The sequence below is a fragment of the Acinonyx jubatus genome, chromosome X, assembly GCF_027475565.1.
Source record: "Acinonyx jubatus isolate Ajub_Pintada_27869175 chromosome X, VMU_Ajub_asm_v1.0, whole genome shotgun sequence".
NCBI classification, from domain to species: domain Eukaryota; kingdom Metazoa; phylum Chordata; class Mammalia; order Carnivora; family Felidae; genus Acinonyx; species Acinonyx jubatus.
Window position 1 is genome coordinate 20139426 of NC_069389.1, and position 16121 is coordinate 20155546.

The 16121-nt window shown below is 42.5% G+C and overlaps 1 protein-coding gene across 3 annotated transcripts in view; it reads left to right on the plus strand.

The window, feature by feature from the left end:
* PDK3 (pyruvate dehydrogenase kinase 3) overlaps positions 1–16121 on the plus strand; it is a 66253-nt gene that overhangs the window by 21512 nt on the left and 28620 nt on the right. For 2 of the 3 annotated variants that reach the window (XM_027054685.2, XM_027054684.2), the window contains exons 2-5: positions 985–1126; positions 4883–4954; positions 8790–8974; positions 10591–10680. In XM_027054685.2, coding sequence (XP_026910486.1) covers positions 985–1126; positions 4883–4954; positions 8790–8974; positions 10591–10680 — 489 coding nt within the window. Of the gene's footprint in view, positions 1–429; positions 570–984; positions 1127–4882; positions 4955–8789; positions 8975–10590; positions 10681–16121 lie in introns of those variants that run through there. The other variant, XM_027054688.2, reaches the window with a different exon arrangement.

Sequence of the window (16121 nt, forward strand, 5' to 3'; positions counted from 1 at the left end):
ATTTTCATCCCCATTTTACAGGTTAAGGCAGCTGAGATTTAGAGTGATTAAGAAGCTTACCCAAGGTTTCCTACCCCCAAAATGGAGGAGTTGGGGCTGAAGCACATTTCTGTCTCCAAAGCTCATGTCCTTTCTATCATGAACCCCATCCCCCAACCATCATCCAGGTTTACAGCAGGACCTGGGGAGTGGGGGGCAAAACCTACGTGGAACCACTCTGGTCACAGAGCAGCTGGGGAAGTGGTTCATGTTTCCTCATTCTGCTGGCTGGGTACCTTTTCTCTCTCTCTGCCCTAGTTACATAAATTTTATGCACCACCAGCTCAGGGTGACCGACAGAAGACTCTCTGACCTCTGTCTTTGTGGTCGACACCGTGTCGTACCCTCTCGGACTTGCCATAGTAGGTCACTCTGCTTCTGAGTACACCTGTGAGCTGGTTTCTCTGGCACGTCCTGAGCCCTGTGTCCCGATCAGAGTAGGTCTGTGGCCACGTCCCAGAGTGACAAAGCTCTGATTCCTGGAGAAACACGTTTGAAGAAAACCTTAGGAATGAGTCAACATGCAGTAGGTGAATATTTGTGGAATGAGTGGATCTGTTGCATTCTGGAAACCCCTGTAAACAGGAGTGGATTTGCATGTTCTCCTGCTTTTGTACTTGGCAGCTTTCCCACAGTGTTTATTTGAAAACAAGTTCAGATTATATCCCAGGTCACTTTTATATCACTGCTGGTAACCCTAGCAATGTATTTGTGTTAAGGAAAAAAAAAAAAACTGCTTTCAAGGTTGCCTCTTGGAATAAATGTTCTTTTTCTATTGTAATTAAATTTTCTTCAGCTTGCCATTTCAGAGGATAAACATTTAGCTGGAGACCCTAGGATTGTTTAATTTTCTCTTTCTAAGCAGTAACTGTGCCGTCACGAGAGCACTCTGTTATTGCATCTGTTAGATTATAAAATCATGGAACATTTATTATCTCTTAATAGGGAGAGATAATGCGTGTGAGAAGACTTCATATATGTTTCTACGAAAGGAGCTTCCTGTACGACTGGCTAACACAATGAGAGAAGTTAATCTTCTGCCGGATAACTTGCTTAACCGCCCTTCGGTGGGGTTGGTACAGAGTTGGTGAGTAAATAATGTGGCTTTAGATGGGTCATTCCATGATGCTCTGGACACTTGGCATTGAGACCATTCTCCCTAAAAGTACACGTATGCCAGTGTGGGAATGAGTCATTTGGGATAGCTGAGTTTTCCAAGCAGTTATACGTGTTTGTTCGTTTGTTTTTGTGACAGTTTAAAATTGTCGTAATGAAAATACTTCTCACTTGTACTAACCGCTTTCTTGACTTCTCAAATTTTATTTTTCTGGTTATAAGTGTAATTGCCCATCGGAACAAAAATTGGTACAGAAAAATATACAGGAATAACAATGCTGTGACCTCTGGGCACTGGTCTGCCATCCTTTGGGTAAGGGAATGTTGCCACTTTGATCAAGTCTCAGCCTTGCTCCTTTTGTTTTCCTGTTAAAGGAGTTTCTTGGAGGCAGTATTTCTTTTCGAGAAAATGAAGTTGTTTAAAGGGGAACCTTGGGTTGTAAAAATATCAGTACCTAATGTGCTTCCTTTGCCTTGTGAAAAATAGAAAAAATCTGAGCAAAGTGTGACATCAAGTTTGATCGGGTACAGCTCTGACGCTTCAGGCATGGTTACTGAATTGGGACAGTCAAATGTGTCACCAAACCAGTCACTAGGTGAGCAGGGTGAGGTTGGCGAGTGGTAGGGTGTAAGAGCAGGTGGTGTATTTTCAGAAAGGCATCTGCATACGGTCAAGAAACACTTGCATGTCTCCTGTGTATTATAAAAAGCAAGGTAGAAGTCACCAAGAAAGCTGGAAGAGTTAGGGAGGCCAGATAAAAGTTGTTCTCAAGCCAGTACAGAGGAAGCACACAGAGGGTGTGTTGGGGGGTGGGGGGGTGAAGAGGCTGGTGTGGCTTTGCACTGCCCCTGGGTAGATGGGTGGAGGGGGCAGGGGCAGGGACAGCATTTTAGGGGAAGGGAATGATGGGGACAGATAGAAGGCGAACAGAGCTATTAATTAGTTGGCATTTAAAGGGTTAATGGCAGCCAGGCTACCGAAGGAGAATGGACATTCAGCCGTGATTCCTCAGTAATATTAATTATAATCTGTTCTTAGGGCTAAGCTTGAATTGTCTGAGAAGCAGTATATTGGGTGGGCACCAGTCTCCGTTCCAGACAAGCAGCGGCTCCTCGCTGTGGCAGGCTCGGGGGCCCTGGGGTCCGGGGCGGGTCAGAGAGCTGGCCACGGTGACTTGGCTCTCAAAGTAGGTTGCTTTCCACCCCAGATGCATAGCTCATTTCCGGATCGACGAGTGTTTGTTTGCGTGAGGCTTCTTGATTGCTTCGAGACCATCATCAGAAAATTTTCTCCAGAAAATGTGAATTCACTATCAGGGTCATTGTCATGGGGATTGTAGGTTGGCTAAATGACCGTCAAGTCCCCTGGGCCTGGTGGCGGAGGCTGACAGTCAAACCTATTGCTTATGTAAAAGTTACTTCACGGGCTTCAAAGTGATTTGCTGGCAAAGTATAGACTCAGATGACCGGGTCAGCTCTTTTTTTTGTCTCATGTTTGTCTTCCATAGCCATTCCAAACTTATGCATGTCATTTTTAACTTTTTTTTAAATTCAATTTTGAAATAATTCCCAATGTAACAGAAAGGTTTGCAAGACTAGTAGCAAGAATTCCCATATACCTTCGCCCGGATTCACTAATTGTTAACATCTGGCAGCATTTCTTCTGCTCTTCTCATATTCATTCTCTCTCTATGCACGTATGTATATATGTGTGTATGTTTATGGTATATCACACATGTGGAACATATATGATACACATTATTTTTTTCCCTAAACCATTTGGGTTAACGGTAGACCTCTTGTCCCTCTACCCCTAAATGCTTTAGTATATATCTCTTTCAGTACAACTCTTAGAAATCCATAGTATGGCTATCAAATTTGGGAACATAACATTGACGCAGTAATATTTTCTTTTTTTAATGTTTATTTTTGAGAGAGAGAGAGAGAGGGAGAGGGAGACAGAGGATCTGAAGCGGGCTCTGTGCTGACAGCAGAGAGCCCGAAGCAAGGCTTGGACTCATGAACCGTGAGATCATGACCTGAGCCGAAGTCAGATGCTTAACCGACTGAGCCACCCAAGTGCCCCAGTCCAGTGATATTTTCTAATATGGGACAACTTGTTCCCATTTCATGAGTTGGCCTAACAGTGCTCTTTTTGTTTTAAGTAACCGCCCCCCCCCCCCATTTAGAAATCTAGTTTAGGATCACACATTGTGCTTAGCTGTTGTTTCCTTTTCCTCTTAGTAGTGACTCTTACTTAAAACAGGCTGTGAAGACCACCTCGCTAGAGCGTGTTCTCCTTGTTCTCTTGACTTGCGGGCTGGGCAGCTCCATGTGATCTTTGGCTCCTCTCTGTTCATGACTTGGCTCTTTAGATGAACTACCCCTTTGGAAAGGATGGGTTACCTCCCTAGAATTCTGCGGGCATGTTAGATAGAGGGCCTTATTGCGTATGGCTGACTTTGTTTGGCCTTTCCGAGAGGTTTGACCTGAACATTTCAACAGTACCTAACTCATAGCCTGATGTGCCCAGAGGCTTTTAAAAAATATATCTGGAGATGAGCATACTTTCAGTGTCATGCATTGTTACAAAGTTCAAGTGAGGCTGATTAATAAAATATTATTCCTGTTGATGTATTTATGTGCTCCACAGTCAGTTTTTGTTGTTGGAGTACCTCATCCTCTCTCCAAAGCTGGTTAGTAGGATTAGTGGTAATTAATTGTTCGAAATAATTATATTCAGGGATAATTCTTTCCGGGCATGTTCAGATCCAAAGCAGAGATGGCGCACGTCTGAGTAATTGGCATCTCTGAATCCCCTCCAGATCCAGCAGGTTCTGTCTGGATACAGCTGCTCCAGTAATGTGCCTCTCTCAATCCCATTTTTCTCTGTCCTCCAGATATTTATTTTGGACACATTATTTCCTGTACTGACCCTGATTGAGATATGTAGCTATTTTTAATCCAGAAGCTGTTTCTGAGGACCAGAGAGGCATTCCTTCTCCTCCAATGCAGTATTGATGAGGTTTAACTCTGAGAAGGAACATTTATTTGTAGTTTCCAAGTTCGTAGCGTGTGCTTTAGTGTCACATAGTGTTTCTTAACAGTAGATATGTACTTTTTGGCTAATCAAACTGTAGATTTGGTGTACCAGTTAGAACATGTTTGTGAATAGCAGAAAACCCAAAAAAACAATAAATTGGCTCCTGTAGCCAGAAGGATGAGCTTTTGGTGTTGGTTCAATTCAGAGATTCATGAGGTTATCCAGGCCCTGCTTTCCACAGCATTAGCTTTATTTTCAGGCTGGGTTTCCTCCTGGTGACAGAATAGCTACAACATCTCCAGGCTCCACACCCACATGGCACACTGTACAAAAAGCAGAGCGAGGTAATTTCTTTCCCAAAGTCCTCGACCATGTCTTCTCTTCCACTGGCCTGAATTGGGGCGGTATGACCATTCCTGAGCCAGTCCCTGTGTTCAGGGGAATGCCTATTGGACTAGTTAGTCATCAGTGACGAGAAAAATACCATTACCCAGAGAAAAATCAGGCCACCCAGGAGCTTTGCATGGCATCAGCTTCCCCTGCAGCACCTGGGCTACATGGGGGGGAGGGAGAGATAGGGGAGATACCTGAGTGAAAATTTGGGCTGCTGTTAGGACGTGGGAAAGGAGGAATGGATGGCAATGAACACAGTAGGCAATTAACACAGTAACTCATCTTTTTTAGGTATATGCAGAGCTTTCTTGAACTCCTAGAATACGAGAATAAGAGCCCTGAGGATCCACAGGTCTTGGATAAGTGAGTATGGTACCAAACTTACCTGAAAGTACAAACTTCTACGTTAAAAAATGTGTTGGTAAATGGAACTCGTGGCATTAAGAACCAAGAAGTTTAATTTGGACAAAAGCACTAGGTTTGTTAATAGGTAACAACTTGACGTCACATTTTTAAATAATTTAAGAATTTAACGTAGCACAAAAGGAATAATGACTTCAACATTGTTTCACGGTCTAGTTCTTACTACTTTTACTCATGGTGAACTGGCGCAGGCCCCTCACTGTAAATATCGCAGTAAATGTTCCACCTAGTGGTGGTTTTAAGAATGCAGTGGCCTCTATATAGACATGAATATATCTATTCAGTCCTTTACAGATGTTGTTGTTTTTTTTTTTAATTTTCAAGGCGATATAACATTTGAGCTCGGAAAAACTGTAATGCTTTTATTTTGGAGCAGCATAAATGAGTGTGCTTTTAATATAATGACCTGAATTCTCTTGTTGCTATTACGCATGAAGACTGCTGAATTCTCAAATTCTCTTGCTGATGGAAAATGTTTCTGTTTTTTCATTTTCATTTAACTGAAAAACACTAACCCCAGTTCTGAGTGTGGTTTTCTTTTTTACCCCCAAGAGAAATTAAGTATCCCCTGCACATCACTTTCCTCCTGTTTCGCGTACACACGAGCGAATACGCAGGGCAGGCCTGTTGTCCTGAAGAATTTCTACGTAGAAGCCTGGTTCACATAGTTGTGATACCAAACGCCTTATATAGGCGTTCCGGAAAAAGAACCAAGAAACTTTGCGTGATGCAAGCAACCTTAGCTCGAGGCATTGAACCCAGCCCTTTCAATGTACAGCTCAGGGAACTGAAGTCAGAGAAGTGAACTGACTTGCCCCACGTGGTAACATTCGCTAGTAGCAGAACTTGGATCCGTAAGTCATTGTTCCATTTCCTTAGTACATTGTTCTTTACAACGTTCCGTAGTGCCCGAGCCGCCAGTTTGAGCCTTGAGTAGCTAGCTCCAGTTTAGTTGTAAATTAAAATTTAAGGAAGAAGAATCCTGACCTGTTTTATACTTTGCTAGGTGTTTTGTTGATGGATTTGTGACTTGTGGAGGGGAGGCATTGGATTAGAGCTCCAGATGCATTGTTTTCATTGCTAGAAGCCATTGCTGCCATTTAAGGTATTGAAATTAAATGAATTGCATCTAGGAGCTTCATTTTCTCAGAAGTCATTAGCTAGTAACAGTTTGTCTTGATGCCAGTAGGATGACTTCTCTAGCTTCAAATTGTAGGGTATAGATTGGTGGAAGTATATAATATTGCAGCTGTATGTTTCCCGGAATCCTGTCTCAATTTCTGGAACAGGTTATCGGTCAGATGCAACTTACAGACATGAGCCCGCTTTGGAAACTGCCAAGTGCTGGGTCCAGTGTGTGTGAGATCATAATGATAATCAGTCTCCCTTAGTGAGTTTTGATGGCCTGCCCTGGTTCACACAGCTAGTTAAGATAGTTGGGTTTTCGGAAGCCCGCTGCTCCTGGCGAAGGAAGGAAAGGAAGGTGAGCGAGTGGCTTTACTCATGGTGGTAGCCTTTTCCAGTCTGGGAGAGATTATACAGGAGTCCCGGGCAGGGAGATCATTTAAGTAAAGTGAAAGCGGCTTAGAGCACAAGGTTACTTCCCATGATGATAAAGTTAAGAAGAGCCCAGGAAGACTGGGGAAGCTTCTGAGAATTGAGCCCTTGAGGCAAGTCTCCTTCCTTCCAGTCAGGTGAGGTGTTTCTCTACTATAATGAAATCTTAAGCTTTAGTGATATTTAATTTCTAAATAGGTTGGAAAGAACGTTACGTAGAGGACAAACTGTCCGTTTTGAAATGTCTTCTGGATAATTATGACCTTTCAGTTTCATGGTTGATTTATTTATCTTTGATGTCTTTGTATGTATGTATTGGTTACAGAAGTATTTCATCACTGAGAAACATGAGACTATTCAGATAAGTAAAAAGAAAGTCACTCCAAATTTCCATTATCAGGAGACCACCACTGTTAACATTTTCCTTCCATACTTTTTCCTAGGCATCCATATTTTTATATGTGCACAATGTTTTACAAAAATAACTCTGGGCATTATAGATCTCTATACCATTATTAATGGTTTCAAAATGATCCATCTACAGGTAAGTCATGTGATTTGACCTCCTGTCATTGAGTTTTAGAATGGTTTGTATTTTTCTTGCTACTCTAAACAGGGCTCTAAAAAATAGCTCTTAAATACAGCTGTTGGCCTTGTCCTGTTACTTTCCTGGGGTCAGTTCCTGAGAGTGGAATGACTCTCTTTGGTCTTCTGATATATGCTGTTAAATTGCCCCTAGAAATGCATCAGTTATGCTTCCTTGCTCTAGATGACACTGGTTATTGGGGCGCCCGGGTGGCTCAGTCGGTTGAGCATCCGACTTCGTCTCAGGTCATGATCTCGCGGTCTGTGAGTTTGAGCCCCGCGTCGGGCTCTGTGCTGACAGCTCCTAGCCTGGAGCCTACTTCGGATTCTGTGTGTGTCTCTCTCTCTCTGCCCCTCCCCCGCTTATGCTCTGTCTCTCTCTGTCAAAAATAAACAAACATTAGATGACACTGGTTGTTATTCACCAGTTTGATAAGCGGAGGATAGTATTTATTGTGTTGTTTTGCCTTTCTGTTACTGTTTTGAAGGAGAAGTTACTGGCATTTGCATTTTCTCTGTGGTAAATTTCCCATTGACACCAGATCCCTTGCCTCATTTTCTGTTGGGGTGCTCATCTTTTCCTTTATTAAGGATAGCAGTAGCTCTTGTAAATGTAGTTTTCCCTGTTTTTTGGTTTTTTTTTTTTTTTTGGCCTTTGTAATGTGTATCCCTATAGAATTGCTGAAACTCTACATAGTACTATCATTTATTTCTTCATGGTTTCTACCTATGGTGTTCCTCTTAGACCAGCCTTCCTTACCCCAAGGTGTACTATATACTTATTCACCCGATTTTCTTTTATTTTTTCTGTGGTTTCATTCTTTCACATTTAAATCTTTTAACTAAATTTTTGGCTTAAGGCTTGAAATTGGGATGTGACTTAAATTGTTAGCCAGCTGTCCCAACTAATTTGATTGTTTCCCTACCGACTTGGAACACCACTTTATAAATATGCTAAGTTTTTATGTACACAGACTTACTTGCCCTTGCGCCTTTTTCCAAGCTTTTTATTTGGTTCCATTGACTTGTCTTTCTATTCTTAGTTACCACTCTTAGTACATATTTTCCCCTCTGTATCTTTATAGTAATATACCATAATACTTGTAGGTTTGTTTTAATTGCCTTTTTCTATCTATATTTTGTCGCTCTGTTTTACTGCTATGAGAAATTCATTTCAAAATTTTACTCTTAAGAAATTTCGCGTTGTTTATTCATGGAAGCTGTTGCTTTGAGACTTTATAATAAATCCTTGGAGATATGGGGAGACTGTCCTCATGTTGTCAGAAGAAATATTAATATGTTCTGCAATTATTCACCAAAAATTTATAGAACCTGTATTATATGTGATTGCTTTTCCAGAAAGTCACTGGGTTACTAAAAAGATCTTTGAGCATTTTTTTTTAACTAGAACCTCTTACTTTTTATGTCTTTGAAAGAATTTCGATAGAAAGTTTCACGCAAAAACTTGGGTAATAGTTTAGTTTGTCATGAATATTTCCTTGTAGCCTATAATGATTATGTCTCTACTTAAAAAAATATCAGCACATAGAAAATCCAGAGACAGAGCTAGGAAGTTCTTGCATCAGCCCATGAAATATAAAGACTGACCTCTTTTTGTTTCCCTCCTACACAGCTTTCTGCAAGTTCTGATTAAAGTGAGAAATAGACACAATGATGTGGTTCCTACAATGGCACAAGGAGTGATTGAATACAAGGAGAAATTTGGGTTTGATCCGTTCATTAGCAGTAACATCCAGTATTTTCTGGATCGGTTCTATACCAACCGCATCTCTTTCCGCATGCTTATTAACCAGCACAGTAAGTTGTGGTTTTGGTCCACTTTTGAATGGGTACCCAGTGTTTTCCTGTTGCTTGATTTAGAATGTACTGATCTGCACTTTTGTATGTAGAAATTTCATTTCTAGTTTCTCCCAAGTAAATCCTGTCTGTTAAAAAGCTATTCTTTAGCATTCTTTGTTAAAAGAGACCCTTGAAATTTGATGCTCATATTAGAGACTGGAACTCTGCTCGCCCTTTAAGCCTCTGCCATTACCTTCCTAGTGAAGGCATCGCACTGCTTGGATGTGTCCCTGGGAGGACGCTCCGAGAGGATGTTTTACTCGGGATGTTATGTGGTCTCCTTGTTGGTTTTAAAAACATTGATCCTGGGAATATTAAATTGGCATTATGACAGCCTGAGGCAATTGATCTTTAATTTCACAGTGATCACTGAAATCAGATTAAGTGAATTGTGAAACCATAATCTCTTGCAGAGTTTTAGTCCCCTCACCAGGATGATAAACAGATAAGAAAAAAAAAACAAACAAATTCTTGCCACAAAAAACTTTTGGGCTCGTTTTCAGCCTTGATTCTTTGCCTGATTTCATGATTGTTACGAAAAAGCACCTCCATGTCTAGGGTCTAAATCACCCTCTTTGCTGAAGCAGAACATAGGCAGAACATCTTTACTAATTTGTTTGGATAAGTGAATGTTAAATAATTAATACATGTGGGTTGGTCCCAAATGAATATCTTTTAAAAATAGGAATGTATAACAATTTATAGGAAATTTAAATGAAAAAACAACCTAATTACTATTGATTTAAACTACTTACATGATTTGTGACCTACTGTGTCTGTGTACGTGTATATGTACATGTTTTTGGGTCATTGATTAAGCAAGGTTGTGCCCCTCTTTCTTCCACTTGATCAGTTGGAACTATAGGTTTTGGCCTAATGCCCTTATTTGTCATTTTTCATAATTTAAAACCTCCCCTGCTTTATTTAAGCATTCGCTTTTGTGGAATCCAAGTTATCCCCAATTTCTGTCCGATTTGAAAATAACTACACCTATAAACATTTGGATTTAGATGACTTTTTTCTTGAGGGCTCCTTTTGGCTTTTATTCAGGAGTAAAATTTCACAGATGTTGTGTGTTGTGAAACTGTTTGAATGTACTTTTAAAAATGAGCAAAAAAAATACTTGAATGGATACTATTCGTGTAGACTGCTCTGGAGAACAATTTCTGTTACGGAGGCACTTGAGGTGCTCACAGCAAAGATACTTTGCAAGCCTGCACCGACAGGGCAGTCTGCGGTTTCTAAATATGTTGTGAATGTTGGAATCACTGTCTGGAGTGGTATGGAGAAGGTGGGTAAACTTGGCTAAGGATGAAAATAACTTTTTCCTCCATGTCACATTGGGTCAGGGAGAAAAGGGTTGGACAGCTGGCACATGTCACTGCTTTCGGACCCACTCATAGCACCCGGCGGTCCAGTGGAGCCAATCAGCCACTATTATATGTGTTCTGTCGCTTTAAGTCAGTGCGGATGCTAAAATGATTCTTAAAAACAAGACAATCCTTTTACAGCTTGTAAGCCTACAGTTGCCTGCTTTGCTTTTAATCTCTCCCTTCCCTTTTGTGTTTGTTTAGCTCTTCTGTTTGGTGGTGATACTAATCCGGCTCATCCTAAACACATAGGAAGTATCGATCCCACCTGTAATGTGGCTGACGTAGTGAAAGGTAAGGAGACCACTATCGTGTTAGTGATTGGAGTTCAAATAGGATTGTGGTCTCATTGAGGCAACCCTAGCGTTATGGTGCTAAGTTCTTGGCTCATTCATCGGGCTGGGCCCAAGCCACTTGTGCCAAATATGTGACAGTTCAGGAAAAGATGGATAATTAGCACTGTTCGAAATGGGAGTTTCTACCTCATTGACTGGAGTTTTACGTATAGTTTTATCTTAAACACTGAACTGTTGCGTAGCTTAAGTAGCATTCTAAGTTTGGATTGCTACCAGTACCTGAAACTTCCAGGAAATATAAATCCGTGTTATAAAATTCAGCTGAATTCACAGGTTTGTAACATCTCAACATCCTTTTGATGTGCACCCCAGGTTCGGGCATCTGTGTGGCATGTGAGCTTCATGGGTTCACTGGCCATCCACCCAGACACCCTTCTAGTAGCCTCAGGGTAGAATGGAGCCCTGCAGCCATACGTCCTAGGACCCAGGCACTTGTAATTTGAACAGCAGTTTCCTCGTTGTTCATTTAAGATAAATGTTACCTCCACAAAGCCTTACTTGTTTTAAGTGACCCACCTGCCTGGACCTTTTCAATTTTTTTTCAATGTTATGGTTACTCTGTGCAGCCTCAGATCCCCAAACTGCTCCTTCCCAAAGATTATATCTCCTACTGTGGCCCTCCTCTTTTTCCCCTAAACATGCACAAGTTTTCATGGCCACAGTCCTCCCCGGTTTTCATCAAGGAGCTTAGTTGCTCTTTTTCTAAACTGTGTAGCTAAGTGGGAGGCAGAAGAAGGCCTTGTCTTCTTGGCCAAGCTCTCAAGCCCACCTCAAGCAGAGTGACCTTTGCTGTTTGAGCTTAGAGGGATGAGGTAGATGGCCTAACAGGTGCAACCTCCGCAGTGGGGGAGCAGACCAGACCTTTAGCAGCGATAGGTAAGGAAGATCTGTGCCGTTTGCATAGCCTGGGTGTTGCTAAACCCAGGGAGGGGGACCCCGGCATGGTGGCCTTAGCACACCCAAGGATCATTGAGCTGTTCTGGCCTCTGTTTACTTAGGACACATTCATTCAAATGATGTCAGTTATAAGGTGAATATAGGCCCAGCCTCAGCTCCCTAGGAATCCTATAGGTTGCTCGCTCACAAGAGAACCCTGTGGTTGATCATGACCTCTGCAGGCCCCAGGGTAGAAGGGGAGCAGGATCGGTCTTGTCCTGGCTTGTGTTCATCAGACCCTAGCCCACTGGCTTTTACGAATCAGAAAGCCTGGTTCAGATAGTTGCCCGCTTGTAGAGAAAAAGGCACAAATCCAGAAAGCACAGGAACTTGATTATGTACTGAATATATGCCTTTTCTTTTGAACTATAAGCATTTGTGTTTTACATTGGTTTTGTGACTCATATTGAATTTAGCGTATGCCCATAAGATGGTCAATAGACATTCCTTGTTTTGACAAATTTTAATCCTTTTGATAATTTACTATTTTAAAACCCACTTTATTGAGATAGAATTCTCATACTGTACAATTGACCTATTTAAAGTATACACACGATTCAGTGGTTTTTAGCACAGGTGCAGAGTTGTGAATTCATCACCACAGTCAGCCTTACATTTTCATCACGGAAATAAACTCCATGACCATTGGCAATCGTCTCCGTCCACCCAGCCCTAGGCAGCTACGGGTCTACTTTCTCTCTGTAGACTTGCTATTCTGGACACTTTCGTAAGTGGCATCACACAACATGCGGCCTTTTGTGTCTGGCTTCTTTCACTGAGCAGAATGTTTTCAAGGCTCGTCCACATCGCATGTGGGTCAGTACTTTATTCCGTCTTACAGCTGAGTAATGGTCCAGTGGATGGATATACTACATTTTGTTTATTCATCAGTTGATGGACATTTGGGTTAGCTGGGCACCCTTGAACGTGTTAGGTAATCTCTTCGGGCCTCAGTTTCTTCATCTGTAAAATGATGCTGTTGGTAAGTCATCTTTGTCATAGGGTTAAATGAGTTGATCTAGAGAGAGCTCCTAAAGCAGGGCTCTCACCCGGCAGGGACTGTAGGCACGTTTCCCAGGAGTAGTCCTTGGGTCTCGTACAAGTCATTTGGCTTCTCGTTTATACCGTCAATTATATAATAGATTGGCACCTTTTACTTTCCTTTCTGGCATAAGCTGTGAAATATTTATAAAAGTCATTTAGGACATGTATAAGACAATTGGATAATTGACATTGAAGAAATACTGTTGTTTTTACATGTGGTATTATGTTGTGATTATGTTTTTTAAAAGAGTCCTAGCTTCTAGAAAGGTATCTTTGAAATATCGCACGTGATATAAAATGACATGTGACTTTTGCTTCAGAATTGCAGCAGAAAAGACTGATGTGTGTCGAACACCGCTGAGTGTAGTAATGGGTACGTCAGGATTCATTATAGTGTGATCTGTACTTTGGCATATGCTGGCCATTATTCACGATCAACTTGTAGAAAACAGACTCACGTTTATCATCTCATTGTTTCTTGGCAGTCTTTCATTAATTTTCAGAGAGATGTAAACCGCGAATCAATACGATTAGATAAGTAACAGACTTCTAGGCAACTGGTAGCGCTTCTCAGAGCAGAGGGAGGAAGCGGCGCTAACGTGAGTCAGTTCGTAAGAGAGGATGAGGACGAGCCCGCTGCCCTGGACTCTTCAGGTGAAAAGAACCTGTGGGTTCGCGGCACTTACTGACTGCGCTGCTCTTCCCTGGCCTGTTCCATGCTCCCCGGTCCCGGCCTTCCTCGTACTTCGTTGGTCCCTCTAACTGCGCTGCAAATTTCTCAACGGCTGGAATTGATCGTCTCTGCTTTCGCATCACTCCTAGGGACAGAAGTTTTGCACTGAAAACTAGCTGAAGAGATGTGCAAAGCGGTTCAGTTGATACTTGAAAGACAGAAAGTAGATGTTTATGCCTCCGGTCTACCTCACGGCTCCACTTCCTTTGTCCTTTGTGGGCATGGTCTGACCGTGGGCCAGATAGGTCCCTTCCCCGCCCCCTCCCGTGCTTACTCACAGCTCTGGCTCCACTCTCTCTCCTGCCCTTCTCCACTTTGTCCCCAGTGGCACCACTGCTGTACTGTGAATAAAGCTTACTGTGTCCTCATTTAATCATTTCTGCCGCTTGTGGGCATGACTTAGAGCCTGGACTCCTGGCGATGCCAGTGCCTAGGAAAATCATCCCCCGCTACCCTCCATGCCCTTCTGCCACTCCCATTGCCGCTTCCCCCAGCACACGTTCGCTCTCGTGGTCAGGAGGAAGGGCTCGCGTGTTCCCCGCTCCTACTTTATCTTTTAAACCAGATTTTGCATTTTTCGACAGCCTCTTCCCTTAAGGAAGTCAGCAGCGGAGCGTGGTTTCAGATTCTGAAAGTGCAGAAACACATCAAGCTACATTCACACAATCGACTCTTCTGCCACCTTCGTTCCCTTCGCAAATCATGCCTCCTGGTCCCCACGGCACGCTGAGTATGCTCGTGCATACTCTGTAGAATGCTCTTATGCTCCTTCCACCTGGTGAGGTGGATGCTTACTAAGGGCCACTTACTTGTCCTCAAACCATTGGTATAAGCTTTCCACCTGTTGTGACTCCATAATTTATATAAATATTATGTAAACTGAAGAAATACGAGTAGAAAAAAGATTTCTCTCCATTAAAATCAAGTTGAATGCTTCGGAAAGACTTGATAAAGAAGAGTCTCTTAAAAATGTAATGAAGTGACAGGGAACAGATAACTCTTAGGTTACAGGGCAGCACTGAGGAAAAATCGCAGAAGGAACCTGAACTCACATTGCTTCACAGGTATCTTTACCTTTAGTAGACTTTCAGGGAGTAGGAGTTGGAATTCATAGATACATGTGGTGTTACTTACCTGAGAAAGATGACCTAGAGCCCAAAACCGATCCATACGGAACGAAGAGGCTTTGGCCTTCCATGGAAAGGTTGGCGGGGGAGTAATTGTATATTCAAACGTGCAGTCGAACTTAACGTTTATAATAATAGTTCTACTTTAGGGCTTCCCACGTTATCGAGCGTTTTTGTTGGTCATCCAGCTCGTGTTCGCAGTTGGGTCAGTTAAGAGGACTAATGCCATATTCGCAAAATACTAAAAAGTGCTCATTGAAGGAAGTTCAGAAAAGGAGGGCAGGGGTAAAGAGAATAAAAATGACCCATTTTTGTAACTCAGAACATTGTTGTATACATTTGAGCTCATACCACATTTACAGATGAGTATGCAGTCACAAATACAGTGAGTGATCCTTGTCTCTACAAGATCCATTGTATTTGTCTGTTTCATCTTGTCCAGCGTGAGTGCCCATCACTCATGACCTTCCTGGATGAACTGAACATCTGACAGCATAGCCTCTGCTCCGTCCTCTGTATCAGTATGGTTGGAGTCCTTCCTATATCTCATCTGCTATACTCATCATCTCTGTATACGAATGGTTTTTTCAGCCCAGTGTGTATGGTCTTTATTCCTCACTGGGGTATTGGCCTTAAATCAGGTACCTTTCCTACTGTGGCGAAATGGACTGGGCAACCTAGAAGGAAACCTGAAGGTCTCTTCTCCCTGTGGACTAAAGCCAATCTTAACAGTCACCTCCCATTTCATTCCCTCTGGGCCCTCCTCTCAATTCTCTGAGTGTCAGAACACCTGAGCACAGGCTCTTTCTGACTCAAAATAAGACTGAGAGAGAACGAACAAAGCCGAGAGCACCAGCGGTCAAAAGGCCTGGAAGTTTTTCTGGGTTTTCTAGCAAAAGGGCCCCGGAGTCTCTCTAATGATGAGAAGGTCTCAAAGGGGCCACGTGTCACAGCCAGTCCCAGTATTCCTGGGAACTGTCAGAGAGTGGAAGAAAGTTGTGTCTGTGTCTTTGGACTCTTAGCGAAGTCTCACTGCTCCCTTCCTCTTTCTCGAGTAGCTGGTATTTTTCTCATTGCCTTTTGGCCTTCTCACATCCTATGAGACTTCTCAGGTTTTTTGGCCTTCTCACATCCTGTCTCAGTCTGGATTATTTTTGTCCTTCTGTTTTGTTTTAGGAAGCTTGATGTAGAGGAAGCAGGGGTTCCGGGTTTTAATGACAGGTCTACTCTTGATTTTCTCAGCTGTGAAGATCCTGCCTGAGTTCAGCACAGTCACATGTGAAGCCCACGTGACCTGGGCGTGCACACACATGCCTCCATATGCGCATGTGTTTCACAGCCTTACACAGCTCTAATGAACTAACAATGATACCATACTTAGGTCTCCTGAGACGGACCACAGGAACTACTTTTATGTAGAAGGGTAGGGACATTTTTATTTTTGACTGGATGGTTGTATAAATGTGTAAACGTGGGGTGCATCTTGCATAACACTGATCGAATGTGCAGAACATTGAAGCATGCCTCCTTGCTGCCTGT